The following is a 23,847-nucleotide window of genomic DNA, read 5'->3' as shown; positions in this document are numbered from 1 at the left end:
ATTAATGAGTTAAAGAAGGTATAAAGGTTAAAAGAAAGTATAATTTTTCTGTAATTATGAATACTAATAGCTGCTCGTATGTGTTAGTGATACCTAATCCCATTATCGCTTTATGGACCATTATTCCATGAACCGTGATATCTTAGTTACCTAGTTTTCATAGTTGCAACTAGATATAATCCCGTAACATTGCGTAAGTATTTAGAAACTGTTCTACCTGTTGCGACGGCTTTGTAAATCTACGATAAAATGGAAAGGATTCCAGTTTGCTAAAGCTTTTGCCATATTTCAAGTTGTTATTTAATATGCATACGTTTTAAATGGTTATTTAAACTATTTAAATAACCATTTTAATGCATAATCCATCTTTCATATCAAACTCGTTTGTGAATCTGATTATGATATTATTATCTGTCAGTGCCAACCAAATCTCAAATCGTTGTCCTATAATGATAATATTTTGAATGCAATATTATTAATTAATTTATACTGAATTGTATAGATATGTTTGGAGCTTCCTTTTATAAAACAATTTTTTTGTATATTTTATAAAATATATTTTTTAATACATTGTAAATCTATATAATGTTCAGTTTGATAGTATCAATTTATCTTGTCATATTTATTTTATGTTCACGCAAAATGCGTTTAATATTGCGATATTTTCATAAGAATTGCATATTGAATTAAATTATGTAGATAAAGTGTGTAGTCGCGAAAACGCATTTCAACTGATAGCCATTATTGTTCGCAATGTATTATTCTTGCCTTATTATAAATTGTAAACAATTTACAAATACAGATTACAACTATATCATAAATATTCTCTTTTATCACATAATATTTTGCAATTATATGTAATTATTTATTATTATTTATAAGTTTACTGTCATGCGATAAAATATGATTTTCTTTATTATTTTCAATTTTTTCTTAACAAAAATAAATAAGAGCAAGAAACAATAATGAATATGTTATATTATAATAATTCCTGTAAAGTAAGACTGCGACGATTGCAGCAGGAGATATTTGCATTCCATATTTATTGCTTCACCTACTAGACACTTTGGTAAATGTAGTAATTTCTTGGAACGTTAAGCGCGTTTCCCCAGCTGTTATTCATCTTCTAGAGTGGTTATTCGGCCAATTACATTTACTGTGAATGTATTTGTGTAATTTCTCGTTTACGCCTTGCTCACTGTACCTATATATGTTCATGTGATTCACTTTCTATGCTTCAATAAAGCTATACTAAAATTTGAATCGATGATATTTGCACCAACATACATACATATAATATCATCTGTTTCTAATAATAAGCAAGATAGCACAGTTATATATATACTATGCTTTTCTACTTTATATATTATAAATATTTTATGCTTATTTTTTGCTTTATATTGTTTATATAAACAATTAGCATACTAAACAATTAGCATTGTTACATTGTTACATAAAAATAAAAATCATTATTATTAACAATTATACATATAAAGATTCGAGTAAATATCAATATTTCGGTAACATTACATTATTTAAGAAAAACAGGAAAAATGTTTAAAATAATATTGAAACAATATTATTTAATGCACGGGTCAGGTTAAATTGTATTTGTGTAATTACACGTTCCATATTACAGTCATGTTATAGCGATAAAATTGCCGAAGGGAAAACTGCTCTTATCTTTGTCGCGATTGTGGAATGGAGACGTCTGGCAAGCGTCAAGCGTGACTGGTAGTTAACAGGATGACCGTATTTCCTGCTGGAGAGGAGATCGATCGAGGCGAGAATCGAAATTGCGATGGCCTAGAGAATAATCGAGAGCGAAGACTCGAATGGTAGAACCACGTAATGGCGGTGAGCCGGCCAATATTGAGTTATGCTAGACCAAGATTGGCACTGAATACTATAGATCGAGCGATATTACGTATTTTGGTATTGCGGATGAACAGCCGCAAGCTGACAGTGCATGATCCCCGCGTCAAATTCTATAAATGGTGAACACGTTCATGCTACTCTCGGCAAGATTTATGAATTTCCTCACACATGGGGAACGTCAGTTCTCCTGTGTATGCAACGCATTTTTATCACAGACGATAGAAAAGCTTCTTTCTTTTATATTAAAAACATGAATATAATGTATATATGTAATAAACTCTGCTGTTAAAAATTGATAGTTTCCTCCATGGAAAGGCATTTTAGTTTAATACAACTGTTGGAAAATTGTAGTGAAATAAATTTGATATTCTCGGTTCGTCCGCGGTCGATTTCTGTGTTGCACATACTGTATCGATCCCCGCGATCCCCAAATAATATAATTATAATGAAAATTTGCAGTCTATGATCACTTGTTTAAAATATTTGTACAATCACTCTTTTTCAATAAAATCAGAATTCTTTTGTGACAGAAAATGTCTTGTTATCGTTTGCATCACTTAACAATAAAATATCTCTTCTTGATTACTAATAGACATATCTATCAGATTGTAGTTAAAAATTCTTTCTTCATAAGACTAGGATCGATAAAATTGATATTTAGAATGTCTACTTTATATTCTCTAAAAATTGGATTAGCCGAAGCTCTTTTAATCCAAGAAGGATGTCATCTGATTTGGTTCACGCACGACGTTATACCACACCGTATAATTTGACAATGACCTAATTAGAGTGTAAGCTTGTGCCTCTGTTGTGTAATTTACACATAGTGAAGCGTAAATTAGGATCCTTGCAAATTTCAACCCGTAAGTTACATATTATAGCGATGCTCATCTCCACATCTCTAATGCAAATTCAGCGTATATATTGCGCGCTATTTAGATAATATAATATGTTTGGAATGCTTCACAATTATTTAATGATACAATATTCATTATTCCATTAAAACTTATAATTACTTACCTCATTTTAATTATATACGTTAACTGTCTTATTTTAGAACTAAAAGTTATTAGGTATGTGTGTTTTTTATAATTAATATATTTTTATTAATTCGCGTTTTTTAATTACACAGATACATGCTTTAAAATTCATAAAATATCTTATTACACACATGTTATACCGAACAAGCAATATGAACATTGAATCATTTTTCTAGAAGAGCGTATAACGTATAGATAATGTAAAAATTGAATAGTTATTGAAAGATAAATATGTGAATCTATTGACTAACAGGTTCTAAGCTTCTCACGCTTATACCAGTAATCTATTTCTGTAACCTTATCCGGGGTCGAAACAATGAAGGGTCCATGAAGAGGGGATCGATTCGATAGCAAAGTAATATCTCAGCGACCTTCTGGCCGTTAATAAGGACATGCGATTATAAATAAAACATATAGAATTAAACATATCACAACGAAAAGATCGTAAAATAATGCATTTTAACGGTCTTTATCTTCTCAGATTAATAAATATTTTATGGAAATGTCAGATATCTCAAATTTGAAATACGAAAATCTTTTCAATATTAATTTTTACAGACGAGCAATGTTATCACATAGGTACAGAAAAACAACAAGTTTTTATTTGATTTTAAATTTTATTTATCATGAATTTATTTTTCTTTCCCCACTTCTCTATCTCTTTCACTCACTCAAAAGAATGATGTTTTATGTAAATTATTCTTCTGCTGCAGAGAGTATTACTTTAGGTTTTAATAAAACTGCACACAAATATCTATTATATTTTCTATATAAAGGCCAATATACTTTTTCGATAAATCGATACACTGGGTTAGAATTCTGGCCAGGCCGTCATTTCAAATTTCTTCAGCCACGAAATTAAAAAAGAAAGATGCCGCCAGCTTTCTCTCTTTTCCTTTGCTCATTTACTCGTACCGCGTAAAGATATTCGGGATATTCCTCGGTCAACTCTACACATCCACGTGTAAACAGCGTAAACTGGGGGTACTTAAATTTTCACATAGCGCCGCCCTTTCGTAGTCTCCGCCGGTTGACCCTGTGAGAGAATTTATGTACCGAAGGAATACGCCATAGTTCTCTTTCATTCTTTCCTTCATGTATTCGCGATGCTTTTACCCACCTTTCATAAACCAGCGCCATTTTATCATCGCATTTTATCATACCTTTCTGCTCAAGAGAGAGAGATACGCGCGTTCTCTCTCGAGTGCACAAAAGTGTTTTTAAAATATTCATAATACATGCATAACTTTTCAAGACATTTCAGCTTTAATCTTACGTAATGATACTATAATATATTACACTGACTATAGTCAAAAGAAACGTTGATTTAAGTAAGGGCTTAAAGAGTTTCCTTAGAAAAATGTCCGATACACATCTTTATGTTTTTTCAAGATGTTAATTTGAGATTGTTGAGAGAATTATATAAAACAGTATACCAATAAGGGAATCAGTTATTTCGAATTTGTCATTTAACTTTACATCAGTACTGGCAAAATAAATATATGATTTCCTCCGGACTGCATTTCGGATAACAAATGGGTATAGAGCATACATTGATGGACAGCTGAACGGTGTAGAAGCTTCATTGAGCTTCGAATGGATTCGCAAAGCTTTGTGCATTTGCAATTCTCAAAGGAGATCTGTTTAATCTATTATGCTAGATACGGTTGTCAAAGATTATTTAGTTGTATCGTAAGTACGTGATACAAGTTACTGCTTAATTAATTTAATGTGTAGACAGTGATTATGAATGCCTTGTACAAATTTCGCACGCAATTAAAATGAAATATATATATATATATATATATATATTTATTTATTTATTTATATGATATATTTATTATATATATATATATATATATATATATATATATATATATAGATGAAGCACACACGTCGTGTGTGCAAATATATATATTCATAATTGCATCTTTAAATGTCGATAACCTTTAATTTGCCTTTTTTAAAGTAATATTTATAATTACATTTACTTTATCTAATATATCGAAGAAAAATGTAAATTGTACGGTATTGGAAAAGATATTAGGCAAGCATTAGCTATCTTCGAGAGGAGGACTCTTGTTAATTTCGAAATAAATTACTTGCGACTGCAGACACAGGCGAGCACAAAGACGGTACTAAAATAAATATTAGCTAAGAATTAGCTACTTTGGAGAAAGGAGACTTTTCTGTTAATTTCGAAATAAATTATTCGTGAACACAGAGACAAGCGAGCACGAAGACGAAGGCTAATGGGAGTTGATACTCTGTGTGTTTCGCGAGGGGTAAACGAGCTGCTTTCCGCGAGAGGCTAAACTCGATCGAAGCGTTTGTTAAAGACGGTGGATTTGGTGCGAGTGCCGCGTTGGGCTATGTATCCTACCTTAACTGCGCTTCGCGTTTCGAGGTGGACTAATTTATGCGCGGTAAGTCGCCCAGGTTTAGTGAAACGCTACGCTATATGGCGTAACTTACGTGCACGTGACGTATCTGCCATGTAAATCGTACCACGAATCTATGGTACACGTGTGGTATCTCTACGTGTGTTCTTCAGGACAGGTCTGCTGAAAATTATAGGCCCGTCTCTTCCTGCTCTATGCTGGGACCAGCCCCTGTAAAAGACACTACGATCGCGGAAGATTTGTTGAAGGTGGCGGGTCGTCTTCCTGACTCGGCCTTCGCGGGGGGGGGGGACAAGTATGGTCCCGGCTCTTACTCAGTCGAACTTCGTTCATTGCACGTATATAAGGCCTGGGAGTTTAAAGCTTGATTTATCGCGACGATCAGGAGGGCATGCACGCCGAAATGCGAACAGACAGGCGCGACAAGAGTACAGAGATGTGATCTATGGATACTAAGTCTATTTCGGCTTATCTGACACGGAGACGCAGCTCCGTGTAATGCGTCGACGTCACGAGAACGTCAGAAGAATATTGTGTTACGTTGACATAGAGCGCTTGTCATCCGGCATAGGCATGCAAAGTAATCTCCTTACAAGGATGTAGATGCTCTTATATTTTTGTATTTAGCATATGTTATTTTGATAAATATGTACATTTATCTGAATACTTCTGAGAAATTATTTCTATATTTATATTAATATGCGCGAAAGATCTAATTCGTTAAATATATAAATATAAAAATTTTAAACATGCAGAAATATTAAATAAGATTTTTATTACGATGAATTGAAAGATGCGCATAAGAAAGGTATTTGGTTTTTAATTATTCTTTTAAAATATTGCTTTATTACGCAATATTTAGCATTTTTTAATATCATTTAAATTTGCATTTACTTTATACAGTAATCTGCGGAATTTCGATCCGTTTGTGTTTTTTGATTTCTCCTCATTTTTGGAGTATCCTCTGTTAGTTTATATCTCTTCAACGCTCATAGCAAAATCCACATCAGGAAGAATCCGAGAAACCAGGAAGAAAATTGGAAGAAAAGAAAAGTGGCCAATCGAGATGGTCGTGAGGTAGGGGAAACGAAGTAATGTGAAGGGATGGTTGCCCCAGGAGATAAAAGTAGATTTTGGATGGCACTTTGGTCTACAACGACGACGTCGCAACGAGTGGAAGAGCTTTTTAGATCAGAGTCGATGGAATGTTTGTTCACCGAAAGAATGTTGACGTTACGTGGCACATAAAGATAATTTAATACAATCTAAAGCGAGATACATTTTCAGTTGTGTAACTCTACTGTTTTATGAGAATATGACAATTGTTTTTGATACTTCTTTTTATGATTATTTAGATAAATATAAAATAAAATCTATTTTATGTTTTGATTCTAGTGCGTTATCGTAATGGACGACAATTTCAATATCTGTCTTGTTATTTTAACTGATTTGTCGTTTTCGTTATAGCTGATGTACTTTATTTTATTTTTCTATAGAATTTACGTTTTTCACATTTTTATTATTCTGTTTAAATTTCTCAATTTTTTGAAAAAACATTTTTGAAAATTTAAGTATTTATATATAAGTCAATTTTCCACCGGTACGCCGTGGTTTCATGTTCGTCTATATTTTATTCTGTCCTTACAATCCTATAGCCTAGGCTAAATCGGAGATAAGATATATGTAAGGGTAAAAAAAAATTCGTAATCGATAAGCCACGCGATTCTTTTTTTACAGGACAAGCTATCCCTATAATTACGTGACATAACATGGTAATTTTGGGCCATCCAGCAATGTCAAAAGCTTCCTAGATGTTGCCTTACATCACTGTACTACAATCGGGTTTTGAATTAACTCGATATAAACTTCAAAGGTCACAGAGCCTACAAAGGTAGCAAATAAGCATATGCTCTTATTCGTAATACCGCAGAGAACCGCAGTAATTGCTCATCATATTCTGACACATATTAATGGAACTTGAAACACATAAATAAAGAAGCAACATAATTCTTTACTCATATAAAACGACAAAATTGTAATCACATTGTAAGCAATGCAATAAACAGACAATCTTTAAAAAAAAAAAAAAAAAAAAAAAAAAAATTAGATTAATTATACAAATAAATTAATAATTTTTATTGTTTGCATAGGATACTATTTAAAAAAATATAATTTGTAGACTTAATCTTATCGCAAAGAAAGATAAGAAAAATTGTTCATAAAATTTTACAGTTTCACATTTTAACACATCTTTCCCCGGTGTAAATTTTATATTTCTTACGCCTCCACGTATGAGCATACCTATATACAAGATTTAATCTTTTCTTATATCGGAAATATATACGTACCCACATATTGCCACTCGCATTACTTTCCCAGTCAAAATCACAGAAAGATATATCTGTTTCCGTATTTTATTAAGTTACGTAGTTTCCTCTCTGTAATGCAACCGAAGGATAACAAAGGGAGACCTAGGTAGGATCGTAAAACTTCCTGATATAAATATCAATCTCAACCTTTTTTATATATCGAAAGATATAAGTATCTCTGCTTTCAACGAGCCATCATGCGATGAGTTATATCTTTATATAGGTAAGGGATGCATGACTTTGATACATTTCTTTTCTTCGTAGTTGATGCTTCTTCTCTTTACGAAAATTTCCTAACTCACGAAACTGCTTGAACTTTATCCTGGGCCGTCGAGTTTATTCTCATTCTGCACTTTTCTTTTTCATTCGCGGTATCGCGAAGAGTTATGGCAATACCGAACACACAGTTTCCACCGTCTATTTTTGATAATAACGCGAAATTGATTACGGTTTTATCAACTTCGAGTCGATTGCACTACCGAACTTTAATACTTTTATCTATGTGTTGCAAACGTTACTGTCCTAGCAAAATTCAATTGTTTATTTGTTCATATGAACATATATGCTATTGTATTTAGATTAGAACATTTTACGCAGTTATATTTCGAAAGACTTTTACAAAATGTAGTACGTTTTTTATTAAACGTGCACATCTAAGTTTTCTTTGGTAATAATAAATTTTTAGGCAAAAGTTTCAAGGTATTTTATTTCGATAAATCTCTAGAAAATTTTGGTATTCACCATTCTCTCTTGATCTACATAGATCCTTGACCGTGAAGACTGCCAAGAGAGCTCACGTATGCATACGAAGCAATAGCTTGGAACTTTTTCGGTTTCAAAGCAATTTCAAAGAACTTTGCCTGAACGGGACAAGTAGCTTTACGAGCGATCTAGTAACTATTTTATCACCCTCACTTACATTGAGTGGTGTGTTTGTGAACTTGGTGGTAGGGTTGTAACGACTGTAAAGTGCACAAGTACATCGACATAAATTTTGGAAATTGGTGGTCTCGTTAATTGTTGGCACACTGCAGTCAGTCGTTAGAGCCCCCTAGTTAAGATAAAGGGGGCAATTGTGGTAGAGCCCAAGCATCGAATTCCATATATTTTCCGATCTCCATCGAGACAATTGGAACCCACTGTCAGGTGAATTTATAGTCATCATGGAATTCGCATTAAATGCAGAAAAATGAGCTCATTAACTCTTAATTCCACTTCGATCTGACCTCAATTCAATGCGGTAAGTTAGAAAATTAGTTACAGTAGTTATCACATCTGACAAAAATTGTGAATTATGCAAAAACGGATAATAGACAAATACTACTATTTAGATATAATAAAAATTGTCGTATTTTACACCATCTTTTTATATACTTGTACTTTCACTCCAAAAGTCATTTTCACATTTTAAAATACATTTTTAAAATTAATTTAAATCTGGAGTTAGCGATAGCATTTCGTAAAGTTCGTATGCGTTGTATGCCAAGTATGCATATAACAAAGAACTTGACGAGAAAAAGCAATAGCGCATTTTTTACATAAAGAAATTTTTTGTAGAAACAACTGCTTATTCTTCAATAAGATTATTTTCTTAAAAGATTTTGATAATTAACTTATAAAATAAAACTTAGTCTTTGAAATTTAGCACTTTATTTTGCACTGTAAACAGAAATTTATTGCTTGTGCCTTTGAATATAATAAATATCTTACTTTATTACAATCAAGATACATTCCAAAAGTGCATTTTTTCATTCTTCTTTAATCTCTGTTTTTTGCGCAGCCTATGTACGTTATCATTGAGCCAAAATTTCGTGTACAAACACAACTAATTGCATGTGTGTCTTCTTTGCCTGTTTCAGATACTAACACAACCGAACTCACAACACACTAACCTACTACGTCTTTCGAGAACAAGCATTATGATTTCGTCCAGGGCCTCACGCCAACGCCCCAAGTCCTGAATGTGAAAAGGGTTTATTGCATTCTGCGCAATAAAGAACAGATCGGGCAAAGCCCGCATATCATTCAATGAATAAATTTGACGAGCCATCAAATAAATCGTGGGTCACCATAATTTAGTCTACGGATATTCTATTGTGGGAATTGATTTGAATCTCTTGCTTCTAAATGAAATAGCCGACGTGTATCAAGTGCTGGAAAAGGTGTTAGGGTGAGCATTTTATAGAATTTTCAGGAAAGAACTTTATTCAAACAATCTATTTAATTCAAATCACTTTAATAAAACCTGATATAAATTAGGTGTAATATACGAGATCTGTTCAAAAAATATCCGAACTTTCTTTTTGTAATTTTTTTCGGGCGTACCTATAATTTTGCTTATTCAGCCTTGTCACCTTCGAAATATATTTCTTCTCGGTTGATACATCATCCTCAACGTCGCTTCTGGAAGCAGTCCTGTACGTGTATGGTACGCGTTTTTTGGGATCACGCGTAAGTCCTGCGAATTTTCCTTGATGTCTTCAAGTGTCAAATCCTTTCAACGTGGATTTCGTTTAGAAAAATAAAGCTTACCAGGTCCAGAAAATGTCAGAAAAAGGACTGTAGAAAGACAATTCAAGGTTCTTTCATCACAACACGCACGCATCGCTGCTAATTTGTCATTTTTGCATCAAAGCAAAGATGATTGTGCTTTCCGTCAATCTCCCTACTCTCACGACCTGGCCCTTGCGGATTTTTTTCTTTTTTTAAAACTGAAATCCACATTGAAAGATCGAAGATTGGACACGATCGCAGACGGATCCCGAAAAAATGCGTAACAGAACTGCTTTCAGAAGTGGAAAAAACGTTGGAAATGGTGTATCAATCGAGAAGGAATACTTTGAAGGCGACAAGGCTGAATAAGTTACAGGTGCGTTCAAAAAAATTATGAAAATAAAAGTTTAAATATTTTTTAACAGACCTCGTACTTGCGCGGATGCACTTGTCGAACTTGATAATATTTTTAATGACATATTGGCAGATCGGTCAATAATCATGAAGCAACAACTTAGGCAGTTGCTAAGTAATATAATATTAGTAATTGTATATATAATTCGAAATTTTCATGTTAAACGGAAAGCTTCTTCTTTCTGTAAAATGAATTATACGTTAAAATTATAGTGGGTAAAAGCGCATAAAGCTTCTTCCGCTTTAAATTGCGATTCTTGTAAATTGTCGGCGTGAATTTGACGTGAATTTTGAGGGTGCAGGTGTATCTGGCCGGAAAGTCCGCTTCTGGTGGAAGCAGACGGAACACGGAAAACGCGGAAAAAGCAAGAAAATTCGCTGACATGGCACGTCCATATGTACAGCTTCTATTGAGAAATCGATCGCAGCGGGAGTCACTAAAGCGAACAAAAATTCTGTATAATATGTTGCTTTATAAAAACATACTAATGTGACTGCGCGTATTTATACAAATATTTATATAAAATTACATCAAAAATAAAATTACTCGTAGGAAAAAAAACATATTTAATACGCGTAAAAGTTATGTTAATAAAACGAGAAAAAAATGATGCGCGAGCTAGGGTGACAACCCTGTCGAAATGCCTTGCAGAATTCCCCGTGGAAGTCTGCGGCAATTCTGGCGACGTAAACGAGCGGGACCTTCGTCGATAGGAAGAAGTTCCGCGGGAAGAGGGCCGCGTAAACGTACCTCTGGGTCCGTCGTGGTGTTGTCCGCCGGGGGTGGCGGTGGCAGTGAGAGCGGGGGAGGTTGCAGACATCGTGATTTGGAACGTCGAACGGGTGGCGGTCGGGGTGTTCCCTGTCTTGCCACCATCAGCTCTTCTGTCGCAGGAAGCGCGGGGGGTTGCGGCCCCGTGGTGGGGCTCCCCTCCTACAAAAAGCGCCAAGGTACATTACGGCGTTCCATAATTGAAAAAGAAAGTCCAAGTAAATGCGAAAAATAATATTTCGCATTGCGAAAACAAAAATATTTCAAATTTCATGGTTTTATAAATATTATTTATTAATTCAATGCCTGAAAAGTGTAATATATTTTTATGAAGTTGTGAATTAAAGTGAATTAAAATCAAATTTAGCAGCATTATTACATAAAATCAGAAGTAATAGTCTTTTTTGTAATCTATATAATATCTTCTCTTTCTCAACTGACATTTTTAATTTCCACTTTTCAATTAAATAAATTTTAATTAAAAAAGGTAATATTTTTTTATTTAAATCAGATTTGAAATCAAGAAGAATTATATTGGGATATAAACATCATATTATAATAATAATTTAAATAATTAGTTTAAAGGTTTGCTACATTATTAATCGTAATATTTATTCATGTGTGTTTAAACATAGCGTTGTTATTATTAAACAATGTTTTTTTATTGGATTTATCCTTAAGAATTCAGAATGTCTCCAATGTCCTAATAGTTAATTATCTACGCGTGAAACATGACATATATTCGCATTACATATTTAAAGCAAAACGGCACTTTTGAGAACGTCTATATTACGTATGTATGTATGTATGCTGTTTATTGCCTTTCCCCGTAGGGTTTACAAGGCGTTTTTAATTATGAGGAACGTACCCAAACCTCGTACATTCTCTTCCCCCTGTGCCTGGCCATATGCGACCTTACAAAAATATTTACCCTCCCTCCCCTCCCCTCTTCATCCCTCTTCTTCTTCCTCCGCTTCTGCCGTCAATTCTTCCTTCCTTCCTTCCACCTCCATCCTTCCTGTCTACTCCTCCCTATTTTGCCTGCTTCCTCTCTCGTCCCTCCTCCTTCTCCTCCTCTGGGCTCAAGAGAAGCTTCTCCTCCATCCCTCTCGCGATTTCCTCCTCCGCCGATCTCCCTGTGCACTTGTGCACCTCCCTTCTCCCTTCTTCTCTCTCCCTAACCCTCCTTTCCACCGACTTATCCTCATGTATCTTGACTCCTATGGAGTTCCCTGCCCTTCTCCTCGCCTCCAAAACCCGCCTCTTCTCCTCCTCGTCTCCTAACTTTACCAGAATTGTTAGCCATATCCCTCTCTGCCCCACCACTATCACCTCTCTTACCTTCACCTTCACCTTCAGCCCTTCTGCAAACAGCTCCTTCACTTTCTCCCAGTTGGTCTCCTTACCTTCCCATTTCTCTTTCTCCACTCTTATAATAATATTCCTCTTTCTTAAATCTTCCTCGTTCCTTTTACCCTCTCCTGCCCACCATTTCTTTTTTCCCGCCATACTCTCCTCGCTATCCTCCCTCTTCCTTTTGCCTCCACTTTGCTCCAGCCTTTCTATCTTTCTCTCCAGCCTCCTTACCTTCCCCTCCAGCTCCTCCATCCTCTCGTCCTTTTTTCTGTCTTCCTCCTTCTTTTCCCTCAGCATCTTCCTTAACTTCTCCTCTACAATCCCTTCCACTGCCTCCACTATCATTCTCCCTTCACGCTCCATCCTGCCAGCTCTACAACAGACCAATTACTCACTTCTCCTTTTCTCTACTTTCCTCTTCTTCCCCTCCCACTTATCCTTCTCCCCCATCTCCCCTTCCATCTTCCCCACTACCCTCCTTTAACTCCTCCAAATCCCCCTTTCCACTCATTCTCTCCCCTTCTAATTCTAGCATCCATTCCTCTCCACCTCCTTCCTCGTCCAAAACCCATCCTACCGCTTCCTGCCAGCTTCCCTTTCCTGAATTCCATCTTCTACATTCTTCCCATACATGCTCCCACGTTTCCTCCTTATTCCCACACAACCTACACTTCTTTTTCTCCTCCGCTTCCCAGTATCTGCTCTCTCCTATCTCGTTCCCTAATCTGAATCTAGCCACTCTTCCCCATCTACTTTCTCCCCATCCCTTCTTCAGATATCCCGGGATACCCTCTCCCTTTATCCACTTATACCACTTATTGTATTCTGATTTCTCGATCCTCTCCCATCTCTCTTTTCTCTGCGTCTCCCTATCCCCTTCAAATAATTTCAGAAACCATTCTTCTCCATCTCCTCTTATCTTTTCCACCTCTTTTAACCCCACACCTCTGTCTTCGAAGAACTTTCCTCTCTCTCTTTCCCAATCTGAACCTGCTTTCCCTTCCCTCTCTCTTTCCTTCAACTCTTCCCAGGCAGACCTCGCCAGTTCACTTCCTCCACCTTCCTCCAACTTTTTCTCCAATCTCCATGCCCTCATTCCTGCTCTCCCTCTTAATTTCTCCCTTTGCAACTCCTCCCTCACTAGATACCACGGTGTTCTCACGTCCGCTCCCAATACCCATCTAATGTACCTTTCTTCCATTCTTTCTATTCCTTCCCTTTCTCTCCATCCCCATATTTCCGCTCCATAACTCAACACCGTCCACACCAGTCTATCGAACAGCCACAGTCTTTTTCCCCAGTCTTTCCCGAATCTCCTCTTCCCTATCCCCCAGACTTTTCCCATCACTGCGGCCGCCTTTTTTATCCTTTCCCTTATTTGTGCTTCCTGCCCTCCATTTCTTTGAAACACGTATCCCAAATACCGAAATTCCCTCACCTCTTCCAACTCTTTTCCTTCCCATCTCCACTTTCTCTTACTGTCCCTCCCTCCTCCTTTCCTAAACCTCATTATTTTTGTTTTCCCCACGTTCAATTCCAATCTCTTCCTGCCCAGGTACCCCTCTAGTCTTTCTATCATACTCCTCATTTGGTCCTCATCCTCTGCAATTAGCACGATATCATCCGCGTAGGCCAGAGTATACACCCTCTTGCCTCCTAGCATTATCCCTCCCCATTTAACTCTATCCATTTCCTCTTCCAGGTCTGCTAGCAACACATTGAACAGAATCGGGCTCAAAGGGCATCCCTGCCTTACTCCCCTCCCCGTCCAGAATACTTCTCCCAATTCGTTTCCTCCTCTTACCCTACTCTTCGTCTCTCTTAACATCTCTTCCGTCCTTCTCACCAGTCCTTCCCTTATTCCCCTTTCTCTCATAGCTTTTATTAGTATTCCTCTATCCACCGAATCGAACGCCGCCTTAAGGTCCACAAAACATGCTATCAGTTTTCCCCCTTTCTTCTCTAACCTTCTGTTCACCATGTAGTTCAACACGTAAATGTTGTCTATCGTTCCCATTCCCCTTCTAAAACCTGTCTGGTTGTGTGGTACCATTCTCTTTCCCTCTATCTCCTCCCTTATCCTCTCCGCCAGAATAGCCGTGTACACCTTATACAAAGAGGGCATTATTGTCACCCCTCTATATTCCTCTGCCCTCTTTCCTTCCCCTTTCTTTACGATTGGCGCAATTATACCTTCCTTCCAAATTTCCGGCCATCCTCCCCCCCTTCCTTTTTTTATTGATAAATTTCCATGTCCAAACCTCCAACCCCTTCCCCCCTCGCTTCCAGGCCTCTCCTGGAATCTCATCCTTTCCCATTGCCTTTCCGTCCTTTAGCTTCTTTATAACTCTCCTCATTTCCTCCAGACTTATCTCCTCTTCCTCCTCTCCTTCCTTTTCTTCCCTCTCTCCTTCCTTCCCCATCCTCACCCTCCCCTCTACTCCTCCTAATAACTTCATAAAGTGCTCTTTCCATTCTTCCTCTTCTATTCCTTCCTCTATTCCCCTCCTTTTCCTTCTCTCCCTATTCACTATCTCCCATACCTCCGCCTCCCTCCTTGCTCCCTCCACTTTTCTCTCCCATCTCTGGTTCTCCTCTTCCTTCTTTCTCTTACATATCTCCTTAAATTCTTTCCTACTTTCCTTGTACGCACTGGCCTCTCCTCTTTTCTTCCTCCAGTCCCTTAATTTTCTCCTTGTCTCTTTCTTCGCTTCTCGACATTCCTCATCCCACCATCCCACCTTCCCTTTCTTATTTCCTAGCTCCTCCTCTACCCCTTTTATTGCCTCTGTTATTCTTATTTCCATTTCTTCCCATTCCTTATTCAACTCTACTTCTTTTACTTCCACCTCTCCTATTTTTTCTATAAACCTCTTTGTTCCTTCCTCGTTCCACACCCCCCTGCTTCTTTTCTTCCACCCTCCTCTCCTGCCTTCCTCCTCTTCCCCCCTTCTTACTACTACTTCCAATGGGTGATGGTCCGAGTCTACTCTCTCCCCCACTACCATGCTCACTATCTTCTCTCTTACTTCTCCTTCCCCTATTATGTAATCAATCACCGTACTACCTCTTCCCCCCGTGAACGTATACTCCCCATCCTCGTCTCCTCTAACATTTCCATTGAGTATCTCCCATCCTCTCTCCTCTAAGCTATTTACCAACAGCCTCCCCTCTCTGTCCACTTTCTTGTCCTTCGACCTTCTTCCTTCTCCCAGTCCTCCTCCCTCCTCTTCCTCTATCCTCCCACCTTCTTGACCAGTCCTCGCATTAAAATCTCCCCCAATTATCATATACCTTCCTTCTTCTTTCTTTTCCATTCTATCTCCTAACTCCTGTACTTTTTCCTCCATCCCCTCTTTCTTTGCATACACCCCTATAATACTCCAGTTCTCGCCACCTGTTCTGACCTTTCCCGCAATCCAACCCTCTCTATCTACTTCTATTGTCGTTCCCTTTTCTTTTAATCCTTTCCTTATTCCCATTATCATCCCTCCTATTGCTCTTCCTTTTTTATTCTTTTTCTTCGCCATTTGCACCCCCCACTCGTACCCTTTTGGAAGTCTCCCCCTTATTCTTTCCCAGCCCTTTTCTCCTATCCAGGTCTCTAACATGACTAACACATCTTCTTTCTTCAGCCCTTCCCAAAAATCCTTATCTTTATTTTCCAACCCCGCTACGTTCCAGAATACTATCCTCCAAACTAACTTACTTTCCCCCTCTTCTTCCCTTCTAACTTTCGCGTTGTCCTTCTCTATCTCACCCCCTCTATCCTCTTCTCCTCTTATTCCCCCCGTCTCCGTTCCTACCTCTCCCTCTCCTCCTTTACCTTCTTTCCCTTCCTTCCCTCCTCTGCTCTCCTTTCTTCTCCTTCCCCTTTCGTCCTTTAACACCTCCTCTTCCATATCCCATCTCCACCAAGTATTTTCCAGCCTTATTCTGCCTGCCTTAATCCATGCCCTCCTACCCTCTCTTTCCTCCCCTTTCGCTATCTCTCTCAACCTCCAATTCATTCTTCTTTCCTCCCACGATAGGTCCTCCGTAATTCTTTCCTTTCTCCCCACTAGGCTCCTCTTTTTTTCCATAACCTCCCATTTCTGTTCTTCGTTCTCCAATTTCAACAGCACCATTTCCCTTCCTTTTTCTGCATCTCCCCCTATTCTCTTCACCTCTATTGCCTTTACTTTCGCTCCTATTCCTTCTAGTAACTTTTCTGCATTTTCTCTCCTCCCTCCTTCTTTTACTTCCAGCCCTCTTATTACAATGTTTCTTCTTCTCTCCTCCCTTTCTTTCCTTTCCAGCCTTCTCTCCAGTTCTCTCCATTTCTCCCCCACCTCCCCTCTACCGTTTCCTTCCTCCTCCCTCTTCCCCTCCTTCCTCTCTTCCATTTTTTCCTCCAATTTCCTTATTCTTTCTTCCATTTTCTCCTTCTGCTTATTTGTCTCTTCCCTCTCCTCTTTCCATCTCTTCTCTCGCTCCCTAAACTCCCTTCTCAGGTCCTCTATCTCTTTTCTCATCTTCCTACCCTGCTCCCTGAAACCCTCCCTAAGCTCTTCTCTCACTGCCCTAAATTCCTCCATCATTTCTCCCATTCTTTCTCCCAACTCCTTCACACCTATCTCCGAGTCTTTTTTAGGAGATCTTGCCGTCATATTACTTCTCTTAAAAATCTCCTCCTTTTCCTCACCCCCGCTCCTGTCCATTTCCTCCCTCTTCCTTTTCCATAACTCTTCTAAATTTCCCGTGCTCCCCCTCCTAACTTTCTCCTTTTCCTTAACCTTACCTATCGCACTCTTTCCCTCCCTCCCGTTTTCTCTCCCTTCACTCATCTCCTCCTAACTCGGCTCACTTCCCCCTCTAGCTCCACCACCTACTCTATGCCCTGCCTCGCGCTGCTGTCCGCGTCCCGGATCCTGTGTTGAGTCGCCCCTCTCTCTTCGCTATTGTTCGCGCTCTACCTCGTGCTGCCGCTCTCGGCTCGGCTCGCCTACCGTGCGCCCCTCTAGCTCAGCTAACGTTCGTGCTTACACCTTCTCAGTGCCTAGACACTTTACCTCCCTTTATCTCCTCTTACCTGCCCCTCCTCTGTTCCCTTTCTTACCTCCTCACTCTCTCACCTCCACACCTCCTCGCTCAAACACCCTCTCCTTCCTCAGCCTCCCTCGTCACTCTCTTCTAGACCCTTTTGCTCTCACTCGCTTTCACACCTGTCACTCTCGTTCTCTCCGGAACCGGAAGTCTCCACGTCTATATTACGTTGTAATACTATATCTTTACCCTTCGTCATTTGATATGAATTCTTCGAACTCGAAGATCATTACTCAGGAACTAAACAGTATTAAATCTTGAGTTTTATATCATTCTTTAAATAATTCAAGCTCCCTTTATTTAGAATGATCAGATCTTCAAATTGCAAAAGAATATTTCAAGCCATAAATAAGCCATGAAATTCGAATTTGTTTAAAACGCGAGTGATTTTGAAAGTTGGATGGACAGCGGACAATATTCAGTCATCTTAATGTTGCTCGATTTCTCGCTTATACAAAAAGTACCTATGGACTGCTAAGTCAAAGCATCGAAACCTGATCATATTGTAAACTCTCGAAGGCAGTAGCACTGTCTGGGGACGCGGAAGTCGTGGACGTGGCAGAGGTCGCGGGGGCGGCGCGAACCTCTTTGGTTCCGGCGTCGCCCCCGCGAATTACGCACCAGGACTGCAGGGCGTTGCGCCTGGGCTGCGGGAGGTCGTGAACATTCTCGGCAAGAGGAATCAAGCTGGCACCCTATCGGGCGTAGACCCGCCGCCGGGAACGCTGGATAACGATAGTTCATGCGAGGAGGGGGGGACTTCTACCAAAAGACCACCAAGGCCACCGAGGCCTCTCTACAGGAGGTTAATCAACTACGTGAGGCAAGCCTGGACCGGCGTCAAATTCGCCCTAGGTATATCTTTGTTCCCGATTTATTAATGTAGAAGTCAATGTTATATCTTATACGAAACAAATTTTTGAATGTTTTTATTAACTAAATTTTTACTAACTAGAAACTTTTTGCCCTAAAAAATGTACAAATAAATGAAAAATTGAATTGTACTTTTAATGTCTCGTATTACTTCTTTTTTCTTGGATAAAATTAAAATAATATTATCTTCAATGTGATTAGTAATGACACAAATTAAAAAGATGTCCGATAAGTTAAATCCGTTCAATTATGCTTTAATTCGATGTTATATTTACGTAGGTATAGTAATATTACAAAATAATACACACAAAATTATCAATATAAACGATAGCCGGCAGCGATAAATGTGTGAAACAACTCTTATATGTGCATACGTGAAAATGCTATGTTGAAAGAAGCGACTTTTCTTTTTTTCTCGTATATTGAAGGTTTGAGAAACCATACGGGAATAACATTTTGCGTTTTATAAACCTGAATGTATTCGATGAACCGATGTCTGGGTATATCTATATGCTGTTTTCTATTGGACAGCCAGTGAAAGAGTGACTCGCGTACTTGTTCGTAAAATGTGATCTCCAGGGTTTTGCTGACGCTTTAACCAACACTGCACGCTACTCACGTGTCTTACTGCTCATCTATGTTGCACGACACTTGCATCTACATAGTTTGCTTGCCTTCTCATTAAACTGTATCCTTTTTTCGATTGATCTTATTCGGATGCAATAAACTACAGCAATCGACACATCCCTGTATATTAATAAAAGTTTATCAGCTTTTTACCAATGAAATAGAAAACGATTTCTATGTTGTTGATACACACATATTTTAAAATATTTCATATTAATAATATTATTCATCTTAAAACATTATTTATACACATGTAAATGTAAATTTTATATATAAAAAAATAAATTTTTTTAAGTAAATTGTAATCTATTTTTAACATATGCATAATAAACAGTAATTTTAAAAATGAAATATGACAATTTATTAAAACTTTATTTAAAAATGTTGCGCATAAACGTTTATTAGGCGCATAAAATAGTAAAAATTTGTAATATATATAGATAGTTAACTGCTGTACGTCGAAATTACTGCATACAATTTAGACATTAGGACGTATATGAGAAGATGAAAAAAGCTCTTTTATATGACATCTTAGTATCCATTTGAACATATCAAAAATGTCTAGCAGCTTGAGGCGAAATACGAGATGAAAAAATTGCTAATTTGATTAAAATACCTCAAAATCATGGAATATTTATGTTTATTATATATATTATATATTATCATGCATGGCGCGAGTAGTTTCACAGACAACTTATGCTATTGTTTCACGTACCTATCACGTGGTCGCCAAAGGCGTACTTTCATCACGCAATACTCTGGAGACCGACGGGATATCCACGCAACGTATCCTGGGGATTCGGGGTCGCAAACTTCATGAAAATTCATACAGTCCGGGTGCGGTTTCATCCGCAAATTACATTTTCACAAACAAATTTATGAGGGAAATATCTGGAACCAACATCGTCATACCGTGCGACGTACATCAGTGCGAAGGACGGTGAAATACTGTTCGCAAACGCTTGCCTCTTGCATTTGTTATCTGCTGGATGCTCTCAACCATAATTTTATTGGAATGACATATTTGTCGGATCAATATTGCAAAAACATGCTCAGTATATGCATTACATGTGTTCATCAATTCTAGCTGGTTGATTAAGCAGATAATAATTTTTAATTATCTTCTGTCGTCAAGCAAATCTGTTCATATGACATTGATGCGCATTGATGTAATGTGTAGTATGTAATATGCGTTTAATTAATTTATTTTCTCGCATTTATTTTCAAAATACATTTTAAAAGAAAAACAAAAATTAAAAAAAATTTATATATTTTGAAGAACATTATAAATTAAAATATAATATAAGATTCTCTGTATGTATATATATATTTTTTTTTAATAAAAATTTTAATTTTGATTAATTTAGATTAATTATAGTTGGATACAAAAGCAGTTCTTGCGTCGGTTTATGCAAAAAATGTATATAAAGATTACATATTCTCGCAATAAATGCAAGCACCAAGCCAAATGAACCATATTCGATTGCAGCTTATGATACACCTTGATGTTCTGCGCGTAAACATTAATAATTATTATATTCGTACACGTTCATACATCTATCATTACAACAACGGTTAAGTAAGTAAATTACTGGTATATTATACATACAATCTATTTACAAAACTCTGTATTTCACTTTATCAAGATGCATTGTTAAAATTATAAAGAACAATGTCCAAAGAGTCATCATATTTTCTCTATCTTATATAATGTTAATCTACTAATCTTAGAAAGATAAGTAAAGGCGAATATTCTTTTATATTTATTTTTTATTTTAATTTATATCTCTCTATAAGTGCGATATGATGCCCACACACAATGCTTATATTTATATTTTAGATGTAACCATAATCAAGTATTAAGCATATTATGATTTAGATTGCACTCAACGTGTTAATTGAGGTTTGACCGCGGTTGCATTTAAATGAGATGGAGTAAAATATTTATATTGCAGCGGAATGATAGAACGTTGCACGACATAAAATGAGTCATAGTCACGTACGTTGTTAACTGAGCACTCTTGATTCATTGCTGGGAAAAGATTTTAGCATATAAACAAAGTTAATTAATTATGAAGAAAGCCATTCATAGAAAATTTTATTAAAATCATTTGACACAATTTGAAATGTGTATATCAACAGAAATAAATTATTTTAATGTATGAAACATGCGCGTTAAATAAAAATAAATAAAATTAGCAAAAAAGTTAGTCAAAATAAAACTTTTTATATCTATTTTATACATATATTATTATTTTATCAAGATAAAACAAAGGGTTTTACAATTAGCATTTCTTTTAAAATTGTTAAAGGATGTTATAATAAAAAGCTACATTGTTTTGAAATAATTATTTTCGCAAATATGTCTGTTTACAAAACATGATCTATATTATTATTTTATTTAATTACTCATATTTATTAAGACAAAAATTTTCTGCAGTTTTTAATATTTATCTATATTTTTTTCCATTTTTCAAAAAGACATATGAATGACATTTAGAATAATATACATTCTTTATTTATCAAAATGATCATTTATTATAAACATACATTAATAACAAAAATGTGCATAAAAATTCAATAGAATTTCTGTTTAACGCGTAATCACATTTCCTTCTCAATACGATCTGGTTAAAAAAGACAATACTATGCGAGATGTCGCATAAATTAATCCAATTATGCAAACTCTATCTCGCTCAAGCTAAAAAGTCCGAATATCGGAATAATCTACAATTATTCATTTTTTTACAGATTTCAATATGCAGGAATAAAACAGGATTAAAAATATTTCGTTAAATTCATCAAGCTGTTTTCTTACCAATTTTAAGATAACGTGCCTTTTTTAGATATGGATATAATTAAACAAAAAGTCACATAATCTGCTAACTTATTTAGATTTTATTTATATCGCGTGATTTTTAAATCACTCAGAATTACATGCGATGATTTATGAAGGAAACGCATATACAAAAGCCTACCTCGGTCTCTCTGGAACTATTTATAAACAGCCTAATATTCTCATTCAATTTGCCAGCGTATAATACATTCTTGCGAGATCATAGTCGATGAACGCATTGACGGAAACTCCAATAGTCCAGCCTTTCATCAAGAAACAGCGACCGATGTGCATCCTGCCTATCCGACGGCAACGGATGCATTCCGCGAGGAATGTCTTTCATCCCCCGCACAGATCCAATATCTCGAAAGTGGAGGAATCATCGAAGTCCACAATTCGGTCTTCATCCCTAGACCATCGTCCGGAATGAGACGTAGGGTCGAACGGATGTTGCCTCGCCGTTGACCCTATTTACGCTCGGTCAAACCGACCCTTTGCTTAAAGAGTATATGACAGCAAAAGCGGAGGAGTGCGGAAACAACCTCGTCCAGATTAAATTTGAAGTTTCTTTCTTTCTGCGACGGTCAACATGTTGTTTTTAGAGAAAATAGCGTAGAAGTAATATCTAAAATTCTGTGATAGCTATATTGTTAGATACGATAAAGGAAAAGGTTCTCTCGCTTTATATAATTTATAGCGAGGGGATATCGTTATAATAGATTAAATACTGCTTGTTGTTATTTTATAGTTATTGTAGTCTTTATCGTGGTTAATAATTATGAAGCGTGACAAGTTGCAGCGACATAACTATTATACATGATTTTTCCGATTGATAAAATACTTGTTGTTAGAAACATTAACAATGATTCAATAAAAATTTGCTGAATTCTCTACAATGACGCAAGCGTATTCTTCTTATATAGTTGATTTCACGCTGTCATAAACTCCCAACAAAATTACCGAAGTTGTAATACAAATATACACCACATGTTCACTTCCCAAAAATTTGTTATCGTTCTCCTCGCAAGAGAGTTTCGCACCAATTTTCGACGTGTCTCGTTTTTGCCCTTTATTTCGCGCGTTACATTTGTCTGTCTGGTAGATCGAATCTGAAAAATCCACTGCTGTCGGAACAAGACGATTCGATTTAAATTCCAACACTGGATTACATTCCCACTTTCCAACTTCCGTAACCTTTTCTGTGGAAAACATAACGTAAGTTTTTATGTATATGTGGAAGTACGCAAAAATATCTCTCTTCCCACTCTCATCTTCCGTGCTGTAGGGTATCGTATGCAGGATACGTTTCGATTTCCACTGTACACTTGTGCGCGCGGCAATGTTTCACCATGTGGAAGGGATTTATTGCGAAATCACTTCATTCAGATCGCTTATAACGGTTGAAATAACGAAAATTTGTTTTCCGTCTAAAAGTGTAACGTAAAATATTTTTATGCATATATAAGTCGAACAACGTTTCTTCAATTATATTCTGTCTGTGCAATTTCTGAATTCTATCCAAATGCACATTTTAACAATTATAATTGTTTCTAAAAAATTATTCAGACAGTAAAATATTTTTATTTCTTTTTTTTTTTAACTACTTGTTAAAATTTTTTTTAGAAAATTTTATTTAAAATAAACAGTTAACTTATATATTTTACGTGCAACGTCATTGTTATACAAGCTTTTAACTTGTAAA

At 36.6% G+C, this 23,847-nt stretch overlaps 2 protein-coding genes and 1 long non-coding RNA gene across 11 annotated transcripts in view; 2 read left to right on the top strand and 1 right to left on the bottom strand.

Annotated features, from left to right (window-relative positions):
- LOC143895951 (uncharacterized) overlaps nt 1-11,389 on the top strand; it is a 50,287-nt gene extending 38,898 nt beyond the window's left edge. The window contains exons 2-3 of one of the 2 annotated variants that reach the window (XR_013256508.1): nt 9,549-9,652; nt 11,249-11,389. This is a non-coding gene — a long non-coding RNA (uncharacterized LOC143895951). Of the gene's footprint in view, nt 1-9,548; nt 9,860-11,248 lie in introns of both variants that reach the window. The other variant, XR_013256507.1, reaches the window with a different exon arrangement.
- LOC143895945 (A-type potassium channel modulatory protein KCNIP1) overlaps nt 1-23,847 on the top strand; it is a 166,531-nt gene that overhangs the window by 111,939 nt on the left and 30,745 nt on the right. For 2 of the 7 annotated variants that reach the window (XM_077403454.1, XM_077403455.1), the window contains exons 1-2: nt 11,238-11,547; nt 18,329-18,664. The exons of the other annotated variants lie outside the window; for them this stretch is intronic. In XM_077403454.1, the coding sequence (XP_077259580.1) occupies nt 11,238-11,547; nt 18,329-18,664 (646 nt within the window). Of the gene's footprint in view, nt 1-11,237; nt 11,548-18,328; nt 18,665-23,847 lie in introns of those variants that run through there. 7 annotated transcript variants of the gene reach the window in all.
- LOC143895950 (uncharacterized) lies at nt 12,168-17,961 on the bottom strand. Of its 2 annotated transcripts, none has more exons than XM_077403469.1 (2): nt 17,823-17,961; nt 12,168-13,097 (listed from the first exon to the last, which is right to left on the bottom strand). In XM_077403469.1, the coding sequence occupies exon 2, from the start codon at nt 13,085-13,087 to the stop codon at nt 12,401-12,403; it is 687 nt and encodes a 228-aa protein (XP_077259595.1). In that variant the 5' UTR covers nt 13,088-13,097; nt 17,823-17,961; the 3' UTR covers nt 12,168-12,400. The 2 variants fall into 2 exon arrangements, with proteins under 2 accessions (XP_077259595.1, XP_077259596.1); XM_077403470.1 differs by having other exon boundaries at nt 17,839-17,961.

Source organism: Temnothorax americanus, unplaced genomic scaffold (assembly GCF_048541705.1).
Source record: "Temnothorax americanus isolate GAGA-0224 unplaced genomic scaffold, ASM4854170v1 Scaffold17, whole genome shotgun sequence".
In the NCBI taxonomy this organism is placed as follows: domain Eukaryota; kingdom Metazoa; phylum Arthropoda; class Insecta; order Hymenoptera; family Formicidae; genus Temnothorax; species Temnothorax americanus.
The sequence above is the reverse complement of the archived record's forward strand: the minus strand, read 5'-3'. Positions and strand labels throughout refer to the sequence as shown.